This window comes from Hyla sarda, chromosome 10 (assembly GCF_029499605.1).
Source record: "Hyla sarda isolate aHylSar1 chromosome 10, aHylSar1.hap1, whole genome shotgun sequence".
Classification (NCBI taxonomy): domain Eukaryota; kingdom Metazoa; phylum Chordata; class Amphibia; order Anura; family Hylidae; genus Hyla; species Hyla sarda.
This window is the reverse complement of record NC_079198.1, coordinates 50,781,149-50,794,542: the sequence shown is the minus strand read 5'-3', so window position 1 is coordinate 50,794,542 and position 13,394 is coordinate 50,781,149. Positions and strand designations below refer to the sequence as shown.

Sequence of the window (13,394 nt, the reverse complement as noted above, 5' to 3'; positions counted from 1 at the left end):
GCGAATATTCGCGAATTCGAATATGGCCTATGCCGCTCAACACTATTGGTAAATGCTGGATAGTCTGGAAACGAAGATTCAATAGGAGGACGTAGTCCTCGAGGAGTGATGTTAGTACTGATATATCTGGCAAGGAACAAAACATCAATAGCATGTTGTATCTCAGCCTTACAACACAATTTATATTGTTTAAAAAGTTCATTCATATAATTACAGTCAGGGTCAGATAGTGAGTCCGTGCATTGAGATCCAGGCTGTGATGGTAAACAGGTGCAGTTCCAGTCAGTTGACTGATTAGGTTATCCCTGGTGAATTCACGATTATTAAAAAATTCCATAGTCTTAGTTAAACAGATCCAAATGTAGTGCAGCAATCCCTGAATGTAGATATTCCTGAGGAATCCAAGCGGAGATGCTCAGTAGAAACTGTATAAATATAAAGAAAAACAAAGGGATGCGCTCCGTAGTGTAAGATCTTAAGGTCAGCGGGACAAACGCAACAGTGTGAATTGCGCTTACCAGATGAGATTGCACTCCTGTCTTAGTACAACCATGGATATGAACATATAGAGGGAATGGAAAGGGAATTAAGAAAGTGTAGGAAGCATGCGAAAGGGATGTAGGTTGAAAATATATCACAAGTACTGTGCCTGCTCTTTCATGAGCCACTTATGAAATAAAAAGAAGCACATTTTTGCGAAGGGGACTAAGTATATTCTAGTACTATAGAAAATGAGTACCCCAAGGTATTTTGTGACTACTCCAAACAGTATCAGTTACAGGTATTGTAGTGAACTAAGTACACCGCTTACAACATCAGTATTTCCTAATGACAATGAACTTTTTCAGCAGAATTAGGGATCCTGCAAGCAGCATTGCAAAAAATATTTCAGAAATGGTTCAAGAAACATGACAGAGTGTTGAAAGACATTGACATTTTCCAGATCTCAGTTCAACCCCAAACCTGTGGGATGCATTGAAAAAACAAGTTGGATAAATATATATTTATAGATATGAATTATTTAACTTAACCTGTAGACAACACAGGGTCTACCTGTGTGCACTTGCCTTCTGGTGCTAATTGCACCAGGATGTACCTGTACACGCTTGAGCATTTAGTGTCTATGAAGCGAATGCAGGGGCTACACTCTCTTCAGAAATATGCTATCAGCAGCCAACCACTCACCACTAATAACAGGCATCGGTGATCCCACCAATGCCCCAAATTAACCCTTTAGATGCCATGATCAATGTTGATCACGGTGCCTAAAAGAAAAAATACAGGTGACGGTTATTTCAATGTACTCAATTAACCTCCTTGGTGCAATTATGGTGTCCGATGAGTTAAAATTGCGGCAAAAGATCTCTTACCCATCCTCCTGCCACCAGATCATCACTCTTGTGATACTGCCATCAGTAGAGTGCTGATCTCCATACATTGCATTGCATTGTACAATGAAAGCAATCCAATGACTGCAATTAATAGTTACTTAAAAAGTGTAAAATAAATATATAAAAATTAAGATTATATAAAAGCACCACTAATAAAAATGTAAATCCCTTTTCCTATTTTACAAAAAAAACTATATTAAAGGGGTACTCCAGTGAAAAACTTTTTTTTTTCTAAATCAACTGTTGCCAGAAAGTTAAACAGATTTGTAAATTACTTCTATTAAAAAAATCTTAATCCTTCCTGTACTTATTAGCTGCTGAATACTACAGCGGAAATTCTTTTCATTTTGAAACACAGAGCTGTCTGCTGACATCATGAGCACAGTGCTCTCTGCTGACATCTCTGTCCATTTTAGGAACTGTCCAGAACAGCATATGTTTGCTATGGGGATTTCCTTTTACTCTGGACAGTTCCTAAAATGGACAGAGATGTCAGCAGAGAGCACTGTGCTCATGATGTCAGCAGACAGCTCTGTGTTTCTTAGGAAAAGAATTTCCACTGTAGTATTCAGCAGCTAATAAGTACAGGAAGGATTAAGATTTTTTTAATAGAAGTAATTTACAAATCTGTTTAACTTTCTGGCACCAGTTAATTTTAAAAAAAAAGTTTTTTTTACCGGAGTACCCCTTTAAAAATACAAATAAACATACTTGGTGACATTGCACGCAGAATTGTCCAAACTATTAACGCCTTTAAGGACCAAGCCCATTATGACCTTAAGGACCAGAGCATTTTTTGTCACTTTAAGCATTAATAACTCTTGGATACTTTTACTTATGAATTTTATTCCAAGATAATTTTCATGACATATTCTACTACATGGTGGTAAATTTTCATCGATACTTGCATAATTTCTTGGTGAAAAATTCCAAAATTTTGTGAACAACAAATTTTGCATTTTTCTAACTTTGAAGCTCTCTGCTTGTAAGGAAAATAGACATTCCAAATAATTTATATATTGATTCACGTATACAATATGTCTACTTTATGTTTGCATGAAAAGTTGACATGTTTTTACTTTTAAAAAATTAACAACAACAAAAATTTGTTCTGATCAGAGGGAACTCCATAAAACATGTTAATATATTATCTCCCTCTTTCTCCTATCCATCTATATATATTAATTAAATTTATGCATTATATGATTTTTTAAGGATGCAATCATCCACTACCACCTATCCAGTGGCATCTTTCTCTGATATTAGTGCATTCATATTTATTTAACTGTCTATAGGATCTAAAAGCACTGCAGTACTATATCAAACTTTTATATCTGTACTTGGACTGGGAATGAGAGTGGGGATAAGATACTGCAATGAAAGCTTATGGGACCCTGTATCCTACTGACATAATATTGGATGCGCTGCAGTTTTCTTTTTCCCATGTCTCACGTCCCTCCAGATGTACATATTCTATTTTTCTATTTTCGCCTATGTTAGTGGCATTTTCCGGTTATCCGTGATATTCCAGGCGAATTGCTTTGTTGTTTACATACCGCTGCCATTACTAAGGATGCTGTTATGTCACATCCGGCGCCACTTCCCGTCTGCATCATTGGGAGCTGTGCGCTAGGACGCAGCTTCCGTCTGGCAGCAGATATGACGTCACACGCCGGCATGGTCTCAGTGAGCGATCAGCAGCCGTTAATAACAGACGGCTCCCCGCCACTAAGGGTAGAAGCGCTGCACTGCGAACCATCACCGGAAGCAAGGCGACACAACTGTGAGTACACAAGCTGATGTTTTTATGCACCATTTGCTTTGCAGGTACTCACAAGCTGTTTACTTATGGGGACTATATTTCCCTTATAGGTATCATACGGACACAACAGGGTTACATGAGAGGACAAATCAGTGGAAGTTACTAGTATATTGGAGGAATGTTTACTGAAATCCTCTCCCTCTTTTTTTGTATGTTTTTTCTTACAGATTCTCTGATGACTGCAACTGTTACCCTGTAAGCCTTGTAAGGGGTACACTATGTATCGGGTGTTTTCCCCATATATGTAACCATACTTTTATAGCCTTTCATCATATATGCAATAATTCTAATGCTTGGTGGGCGTAGTATAATAGCCAATACACCAGGAACTTTTGCTTAAGAGGTCCCCTGATGACACCACATTATTGTGGCAGAAACGCGTTGGGTCAATGCTGATAGCATTAGTTTGCATTATCTGACAAATCCACATTGTTATGTGGTAATTTCTTATTCTCACCTTAAATATTATTGTTTGGTGTTGGATTTTCTCAAAAGCACCTTTTGGTTACTCTGGTAGCTTTTAAGGCATACTCACTAAAAGCTATGTTTTATGGAGTTCCCTCCGATCAGCACACATTTTTGTTGTTGTTAATTTTTTAGTTTAATATTCCGGGAATTTTTTTGGTCAGATGGAGGCCGTCTAACCAATTGTATGCATTTTTTCTAATTGATGTTTTTACTTTTGGAAGACATCAGAGGGCTTCAAAGTTCAGAAGCAAGTTTCCAATTTTTCACAAAATTTTCAAAATCGGAATATTTCAGGGACCAAGTCAGTTTTGAAATGGATTTGAGGGGCCTTCATACTAGAAATTCACCATAAATGACCCAATCATAAAAACTGCACCCCTCAAAGTATACAAGATGACATTCAAAAAGTTTGTTAACCCTTTAGGTGTTTCACAGGAATAGCAGCAAAGTGAAGGAAAAAATTCAAAATCTTTTATTACACTAGCATGTTCTTGTAGACCCAGTTCTTTCTTTTTTACAAGGGGTAAAAGGAGAAAAAGCCCCCCAAAATTTGTAACACAATTTCTCTCGAGTAAGGAAAGACCTCATATGTGGATGTTAAGTGCTCTGTGGGTGCACTAGAAGGCTCAGAAGAGAAGGAGTGAAAATGTCATTTTGGAGAGTGAACTTCGCTGAAATGGTTGGGGGGGGGGGGCATGTCGCATTTAGGAAGCCCCTATGGTGCAAAAGCAGCAACAACAACAAAAACTACACCATTTTGGAAACTACTCCCCTCAAGGCACATAACAAGGGGTACAGTAAGCCTAAACACCCTACAGGTGTTTGATGACTTTTTGGTAAAGTCGGATGTGTAAAATGCAGTTTTTTTCCCCCAAATTTAACATTTTTACATGAGGTAATAGGAAAGAAAGCCCACCAAAATTTTGTAACCCCATTTCTTGTGAGTGTAGAAATACCTCATGTGTGGACGTAAAGCGCTCTGCTGGCGCACTACAATGCTCAGAACAGAAGGAACCACATTTGGGTTTTTGAAAGCAAATTTTGCTGAAATGGTTTTTGGGGGACGTCACATTTAGGAAGCCACTATGGTGCCAGACCAGCAAAAAGACCCACATGGCACACTATTTTGGAAATGACACCCCTCAAGACACATAACAAGGGGTACAGTGAGACTTAACACCCCACAGGTGTTTGATGACTTTTCGTTAAAGTCGGATGTGTAAATAAAATTTTTTACTTTTTTTCACTAAAATGCTTGTTACCCCAAATTTATGGAAATACCCAATATGTGGATGTAAAGTGCTTTGTGGGCGAACTACAATGCTCAGAAGAGAAGGAGCGCCACTGAGATTTTGGAGAGAGAACTTGTTTGGAATGGAAGTCGGGGGCCATGTGCAGTTACAAAGCCCCCATGGTGCTAGAACAGTGGACTCCCCCAATGTGACCCCATTTTTGAAACTACACCCCTCACAGAATTTAATAAACGGTGAAGTGAGCATTTACACCCCACTGGCGTTTGACAGATCTTTGGAACAGTGGGCTGAGCAAATGAAAAATAAAATTTGACACCTGTGGGGTTTAAATGCTCAATGCACCCCTTTTTACATTACATGAGGGGTGTAGTTTTCAAAATGGGGTCACATGTGGGGGGGGGGTCCACTGTTTTGGCACTATGGGGGCTTTGTAAACACAAATGGCCTTAAATTCCGAACACATTCTCTCTCTAATAGCCCAATGACGCTCCTTCTCTCCTGAGCATTGTAGTGTTCCACTTTTAAAATCCAACTTTAATGAAAATTGTCAAACACCTGTTAAGGCTCACTATACCCCTTGTTACATTTTGTGAGGGGTGTAGTTTCCAAAATGTGGTCACATATGGGTATTTATTTTTTATGTCAGAACTGCTGTAAAATCAGCCACCCCTGTGCAAATCACCAATGTAGGCCTCAAATGTAGGCTAGGTTCAGACAATGGAATTTCCGCCTGCAATTCTGCTTTGAAATTGCAGGCGGAAATTCCGCTTGCTAAAATGTATAGTGTAGTGAATGGTTTTCCGTTCACAAATTCACACTTCGGAATTTGTGAAGCGGAATTTGTGAACGGAAAATCCGCTTGGAAATTTCCGCCTGAAGAAAGGCATTGCTCTTTCTTCAGGCGGAAATCCGCGCAGAACACATTGCAGTCTATTGGAGACTGCAGTGTCCGTGCGGTCCTACCGCCAACTGATTCAGTCAGCGCTGGCCGCACTCGGAATCTCCAGGCAGAAATTTTCTGCCCGGAGATTCCATAGTCTGAACCTAGCCTTACTCCTGAGCCCTGTTGTGCTCCTCAGGGCATTTTACGTCCACATATGGGGTATTTCCGTACCCAAATTGCATTACAAATTTTGGGGGTCTTTTTTACCTTTTACCTCTTGTGAAAATAAAAAGTATTGGGCAACAACAGCATGTTTTTTTTTTTACAATAACACGCTGGCATGACTCCAACTTTACCTTTTCATAATGCAATTGCTCCCGAGTACGGTAATACCCCATATGTGCCACTAAACTGTTGCCTTGAAATACGACAGGGTTCCGAAGTGAGAAAGCGCCTAAATTAGGGATTTGCAAAGGAAAGGAGCCAGATGCAATCATTACCCTATGACAGTGTTTCTCAAACAGGGTGCCTCTAGCTATTGCAAAACTCCCCGCATGCCTGGACAGTCAATGGCTGTCCACCAATACTGGGAGTTGTTTTTTTTGCAACAGCTGGAGGCTCCATTTTGGAAACAGTGCCATAGGAGACGTTTTTAATATTTATTGGGGGTGGGGGGGGGGGTGTAACTGTGTAAGGGTGTGTATATACGTAGTATATGTAGCGTTTTACTTTTTATTTTGTGTAGCGAGTGTAGTGTATTTTTTTGGGGTACATTACCATCGGTGGGCGTTCACAGCGAGTTTCCCGCTGGGAGTTTGAGTTGCTGCGGAAAATTTGCTGCATCTCAAACTTGCAGCGGGAAACTCACTGTAAACCCCCGCCCGCGTGAATGTACACTGTACATTCCCATGGGGGGGAGGGGCAAACATCCAGCTGTTGCAAAACTACAACTCGCAGCATGCCCTTTAGCTGTCCGTGCATGCTGGGTGTTATAGTTATGCAACAGCTGAAGGCACACTGGTTGCAAAACACTGACTTTGTTGCTTACCTCAGTTTTTTGCAACCAGTGTCGTTCCAGCTTTTGCAAAACTACAATTCCCAGCATGTACAGTCTCTTGGTGCATGCTGGGAGTTGTAGTTTTGCAACATTTGGAGGCACACTGGTTGCGAAACACTGAGTTAGGTAGCAAACTCTCAGTGTTTCGCAATCAGTGTGCGTTCAGCAGTTGCAAAACTACAACCCTCAGCATGCACGGACAGCTGAAGGGTATGTTGGCAGTCATACGTATGCAACAGCTGGAGGAACACTACTACAACTCCCAGCATGCCCTTTGGCTGTCCGTGCATGCTGAGAGTTGTAGTTATACAACAGCTGGAGGCACACTGGCTGCCAAACACAGAGTTTGTTACTTAACTCAGTGTTTCGCAATGTGTGCAGACCGTACATGCTGGGAGTTGTAGTTTTGCAAAAGCTGGAGGAGGCACACTGGGTGCGAAACTATGAGATAAGTAACAAACTCTCAGTGTTTAGCAACCAGTGTGCCTCCAGTTGTTGCATAACTACAACTCTTGGCATGCACGGACAGCCAAAGGGCATGCTGGGAGTTGTAGTTTTGCAACAGCTGGAGGCACACTGGCTGCCAAACACAGAGTTTGTTACTTAACTCAGTGTTTCGCATAACTAGAACTGTTGCATAACTAGAACTCCCAGCATGCCCAGACACCCAAAGGACATACTGGGAGTTGTAGTTGTGCCTTCAGGTTTTGCAAAACTACAACTCCCAGCATGCCCTTTGGCTGTGCATGCTGGGAGTTGTTGCTAAGCAACAGCAGAAGGCTGTATCCTGCCGCCTCTGCTGCTCCTGCCGCTGCCATCGCTGGACCCTCGCCGACCTCCGGACAGGTAAATAGGGCCCCAATTGCCATCCCGATCACCGGTGATCCCCGCCCAGCAGGAAAGTGATTGGTCCTGCTGGTAAAAGGGTGATAGGTGCCGTCTGACGGCACCTATCACCCTTTTTTCCAGGTCACCAGGTCACCAGAGACCCGAATGAATCGGAATCGCCGCTAATCCCTGGTCTGAATTGACATTGTCTCAGGACCTCCCAAGGGGTCCTCGTCCGGCAAGCGGCGGGGAGCAGAATTTCCAAGGGCGTACAGGTACGCCCTGGGTACTTAAAGGGATACTCCGCCCCTAGACATCTTATCCGCTATCCAAAGGATAGGGGATAAAATGTCAGATTGCCGCGGTCCCGCTGCTGGGGAGCTCCGGGATCCCCGTTGCAGCACCCCGCTGTCATTACTGCACAGAGCGAGTTCGATCTGTGCGTAATGGCGGACGATACAGGGGACAGAGCAGCGTGACGTCATGGCTCCGCCCCTCGTGACATCACGGCCCTTCCCCTTAATACAAGTCTATGGCAGGGGCGTGACGACCGCCACGCCCCCTCCCATATTCTCGTATTGAGGGGGCGGGCCGAGATGTCACGAGGGGTGGGGCCGTGACGTAACGATGCTCCGGCCCCTGTACTGCCCGTCATTACGTGCAGAGGGAACTCGCTCTGTGCAGTAATGACAGCGGGGTGCCGCAGCGGCAATCCTGGGGGTCCCCAGCAGCTGGACCGCAGCGATATGACATCTTATGCCCTATCCTTTGGATAGGGGATAAGATGTCTAGGGGCGAGTACCCCTTTAAGTCGCAGGACGCCAGGGCATACCTGAAAGCCCTGTGTCCTGGACGGGTTAAATCTATAACGTAAAAAAAATTATGAAATGCCAGAATTGCTGACTTTTGGTCACACCATAAATATGAATAAAAAGCAATCAAAAAGTCCATCTAAACAATGGTACCAAAAAAACTACAGATGGATGAGCCCTCATACAGCCACATATATGGAAAAATATAGTTTTATAGGAGAAAGAATAGGGAAATTTGATTTACTTTGTTTAAAAAGTTTGACTTTTTTGATAAGTTGTACAATAATAGAAAAACTATAGGTAGTGGTAGTGTGAGTGACAGTGATGATAATCATATATACCTGTCTTTGATCCATGGCCCCATTCTCCTCTTATCTTCCTTCATTTTACTGTTTGGGCGTCGGGCTTGGGGCATTGGCAGAGCTTCTCTCCTGGCCTCACTGCTAGCAGGCCTGGGGAAACAGCAGCAGTGACATCAGGAAGCTCTGTCTGTGCCCCAGCCCCAGCAGAAGGAATGAAGGAAGATAACAGGAGAACAGGTGCATGGATTAAGGACTGGTATGTATGGTTATCATCAGTGTCACCCGCACTAACTGCCTGTACCAACAGGTTAGTGCGGTGACAAACAAACAGAAAAAAATATAACGTGTTAGTTTTACCAAAACAAAACGTAAAAAAGAAACCCCCTAAAAGTTGCTAGATTGCAGATTTGTTTTCAATCCGAGGCCTGCCCAAATAATAGTATTTTGGGTAATAATAAAATTTTAAAATGAAAGATGTCATTACAAAGTACATAGTTAAATAGTAATCTCAAAGAGAACAGCAACCAAAGCTAGCACCACTGTTGCTACTAGCAACCAGCATAAAGAAAGTACCAATAACTAGGTCCATAAAGCATACTGAGACAGTCAATCCTAGCAGGGAGGCGGCAGATGGATATGGGGGGAACTTCAGACGTCGGGCCACAGACCGTTACACGCCCCTAGGCGCTTTGTCAGGCCGCTGATAGTCTATCAGTGACCTAACAAAGCGCCTAGGGGCGTGTAATGGTCCGTGGCCCGACATCTGAAGCTCCCCCCGTATCCATCTGCCGCCTCCCTGCTAGGATTGATTGGAGTCTGTGGTCGAATACGTCCGGTTGAACTGCCTAACATCCACACGGTGAGCACTCCGCTAATTTCTTTTCATGTGAATGTACATAGTTAAATAGTTTGTAAGGTTGAAAAAAAGACAAGAGTCCATGATATTCAACCTAAAACCCTATTGTTTTGATCCAGAGAAGGGTTTAAAAAAAAACACGGGGCTGATGCTAATTGCCTAACTACAGAGGAAAAATTCCATCCTGACTCTAATATTGCAATCAGAATAAATCCCTGAATCAACGTTCTATCCAGTACAACTGGCTGTGCAAAAAACAAGCCCTCATATGAGTCTGTGATTGAAAAAATAAAAGAGTAAAAATGCAAGGAGTATAAAGATGAAAATGGAAAGGCCTCAAGGCCAAATAGGGTGTTTCCTCAAGTAGTAAACTGACTTTTTTTTAATATGACGTGCTTTATTTTGACAATTGTTTTATTTTATTTTAAAGGAACACCCATGGCTTTAAAACTCCTGCCAAAGACTTTTACCAAGAGGCAAAGCTTTCTGTACGAGTACTGTGTGGCTCTCTCTCTTTCATGTCACCCAAACATCATTGGAATGTTCGGAATTGCATTTGAATCTTCTGAACACTATGGTTTCCTGTATGAAGTTGCTCTGCATCAAGATCTTATCTCCATTATAAAGCCAACAGTAAGACAGTCAAATAAATGTGTATAAGAATAAGACGGCATCACATTCATTGTTGATATTAAAGCATTACTGTCATTTGTTATGAAGACCCCATGCAATCTAAACTTTTGACATGTCTGGACAACATGGCAAAAGTTTATACAAATTACATTAATGTTGTAAGTGAAATTATTAAGACATTTTTTTTTTATTTGAAATACTTCAAAGAAATAATACAATGATAACTTATAATCCATGTCACAACTAGTGCAGAGCCTGCAGAGTAGTACACAACAGAAGGATTCAAAGATCACCAAACTGAGAATCCCTATTTAATGGGCTGCTACCTCAGACCAAGCTCTAACCATAGGTCAGGAATCAGCATCTAAGTGTTGCTCTGAATGTTGCTTTAGAGGGATTGTGCTACCGTATAGACTTATTACCTATCTACAGGTTAGGAAATAAATGATTGGGGGATTTGACTGCTGAGACCTGTGTTCTCAAAAACCAGACCCCCAGAGCTCCTGTCTGAATGTAGCAGCAGTGGAATGTGCACATTGCTAATCCAGGGGCAATGTTTCTCCTTGAGAAGAGCATCATAAAGATGTGTCCAAATGGTGGCATCAGAGAGCTGTTTTGCATATCCTTCTTCCTAGAATTCACAATGGAGCAATAATGGCATATAAGTCTCCATCAGGGCCAGCCCTACCATGGGACCCGGTGGGACCATGGTCCCAGGTGGCACTGCTCAGGGGCGGCAAATTGCTGCCTCTATTTTTTAATAAAATAAAAAAAATTGTGCCACCTATGTCCATGGTTGGGCAATCTCTGCCACTGCGCCACCGCTGCTCACTGTTCTAAAGCGGCCAAAGCTGCTTAATAGCGGAGCGCCCACTTTAACACAGTGAGCCTATGGCCAGCTGGCCCAGGTCTGATTTACGTTGCGCAAGTGACGTTCCTTAGCAGACCCGTGCAGGAGGATGTCAGTGAGGTCATTCGACAGGCCACCGACAGAGAGAAGAAGCGATGCACAGGCAAGGTGAGTGTGCTTGTGTGTCGGGGGGGGGGGGGGGGTGACTATGCTACCTAATGTGGGGAAACTGCTACCTAATGTGGGGAAACTGCTACCTAATGTGGGGAAACTATGCTACCTTATGTGGGGAAACTATGCTACCTTATGTGGGGAAACTGCTACCTTATGTGGGGAAACTGCTACCTAATGTGGAGAAACTGCTACTGAATGTGGGAAAACTGCTACCTAATGTGGGGAAACTGCTACCTAATGTCGGAAAACTGCTACTTAATGTGGGGAATCTATGCTACCCTAATGTGGGGAATCTATGCTACCTAATGTGGGGAATCTATGCTACCTAATGTGCGGAAACTATACTACCCAGGGGCGTTGCTAGGTTTCCAAAATACGGACCCTGGGCGTGACTGAGGGCAGAGCCACAAAAGGGAGAGGCCAAGGGGTGGGGCCATGACTCAGTGTACATGACTATACAAAATTTGGCTCCAAGCATAGGGGTCGGAAGGAGGGCTTATTCTTATTGGCTGTCAACTGATGCTACTTCAAGCCAGGCAACACAAGCGCCAATGAGGAGCATTACAGCATGGATGTATTAGGTGAGGCTACTATATGTTTTAAGCTGAGGTGGCAGTGGCGTAGCAACTAGGGACTGTGGGAGGGGGGTGCGGGGTGCATCGGGTGACACCAGCCTGATGGGGTGACACTATGCCCCTCAGCACCCCACCGGTCCTGTGCCCTGCCTCGTCCGTGATAAAACCCCAATATCAACTCCACCCCCTTCCTATAGAACCCCTTTTACCTCCACCAACCCCTCGTCTCAGGCTGCCAGCTCAGGTCTAATGAGAGACATTGCACAAGTGACTTCCCTCCACAGACCCGCGCAGGAGGACGTCAGTGGCGTCACTCGTCAGGCCGCCGCTGGAGAGAAGAAGCGCTGCGCAGGCCATATAAGTGTGTCTGTCTGTGTCTGTGTGTGTGTGTCTGTCTATCTGTGTGTGTGTGTCAGGTGGGGGAGACTATGCTACCTAATGTGGGGAAACTGCTACCTCATGTGGGGAACCTGCTACCTAATGTGGGGAACCTGCTACCTAATGTGGGGAATCTATGCTACCTAATGTGGGGAACCTGCTACCTAATGTGGGAAATCTATGCTACCTAATGTGGGGAAACTGCTACCTTTTGTGGGGGAACTGCTGCCTGCCTAATGCTCCCCCCCCCCTCTGGCAGTACCACCCTCATCATCAACCGGCAACCCCCCCCAGCAGTAGCACCCCCATCAGCAGATCCTACTGGTGGATGATGGGGGTGCTACTGCCAGGTGGGACCAGTAGCACCCTCATCATCCACCAGCAATACCCCCACCAGCAGTAGCACCCCCATCATCCACCAGCAACAGCACCAATCCCCCCCTTCCCATGGTAATAGCATCAGCTGACGGATGATGAGGGGTGCTACTGCTATTGTGGTATTGTATTAAGAGGGTGCACTGTATGGCAAGGTCATATTCAGAGGGTGCAGTGTGTGGTAGTATATTCAGAGGGTACAGTGTGTGGTAGTATATTCAGAGGGTACAGTGTGTGGTGGTATATTCAGAGGGTACATACAGTGTGTGGTAGTATTTTATTCAGAGAGCGCATTGTATGGTAGTATTGTATTTAGAGGGTATGTTATGTGGCAGGTTTATATTCAGAGAGTGCAGTGAGTGTTGGTATTATATTCAGAATGTACAGTGTGCGTTGGTATTATATTCAGAATGTACAGTGTGTGGTAGTATTACACTCAGAATGTAATGTGTGTAGTAGTATTATATTCAGAGGGTACAGTGTGTCATAGTATTATATTCAGTGGGTACAGTGTGTGACAGTATTATATTTAGAGTGTTCAGTATGTGACAGATTTATATTCAGAAGGTACAGTATGTGGCAGACTTATATTCAGAGGGTACTGTGTGTGGAAGGTTTATATTCAAACAGTGCAGTGTATAGTAGTATTCTATTTAGAGGATACAGTGTCTGGCAGGTTTATAATAATAATTGTTTTCATATAGAGGATCAGAATCTGCTGACAGTGAGGAGCTATC

General features: G+C 43.4%; 1 protein-coding gene across 4 annotated transcripts in view; it reads left to right on the top strand.

Annotated features, from left to right (window-relative positions):
* Nucleotides 1-13,394, top strand: part of LOC130294008 (serine/threonine-protein kinase SBK2-like) — a 127,023-nt gene that overhangs the window by 87,372 nt on the left and 26,257 nt on the right. For all 4 annotated transcript variants that reach the window (XM_056543366.1, XM_056543365.1, XM_056543363.1 and 1 more), the window contains one exon: nucleotides 10,103-10,305. In XM_056543366.1, coding sequence (XP_056399341.1) covers nucleotides 10,103-10,305 — 203 coding nt within the window. The remainder of the gene's footprint in view (nucleotides 1-10,102; nucleotides 10,306-13,394) is intronic.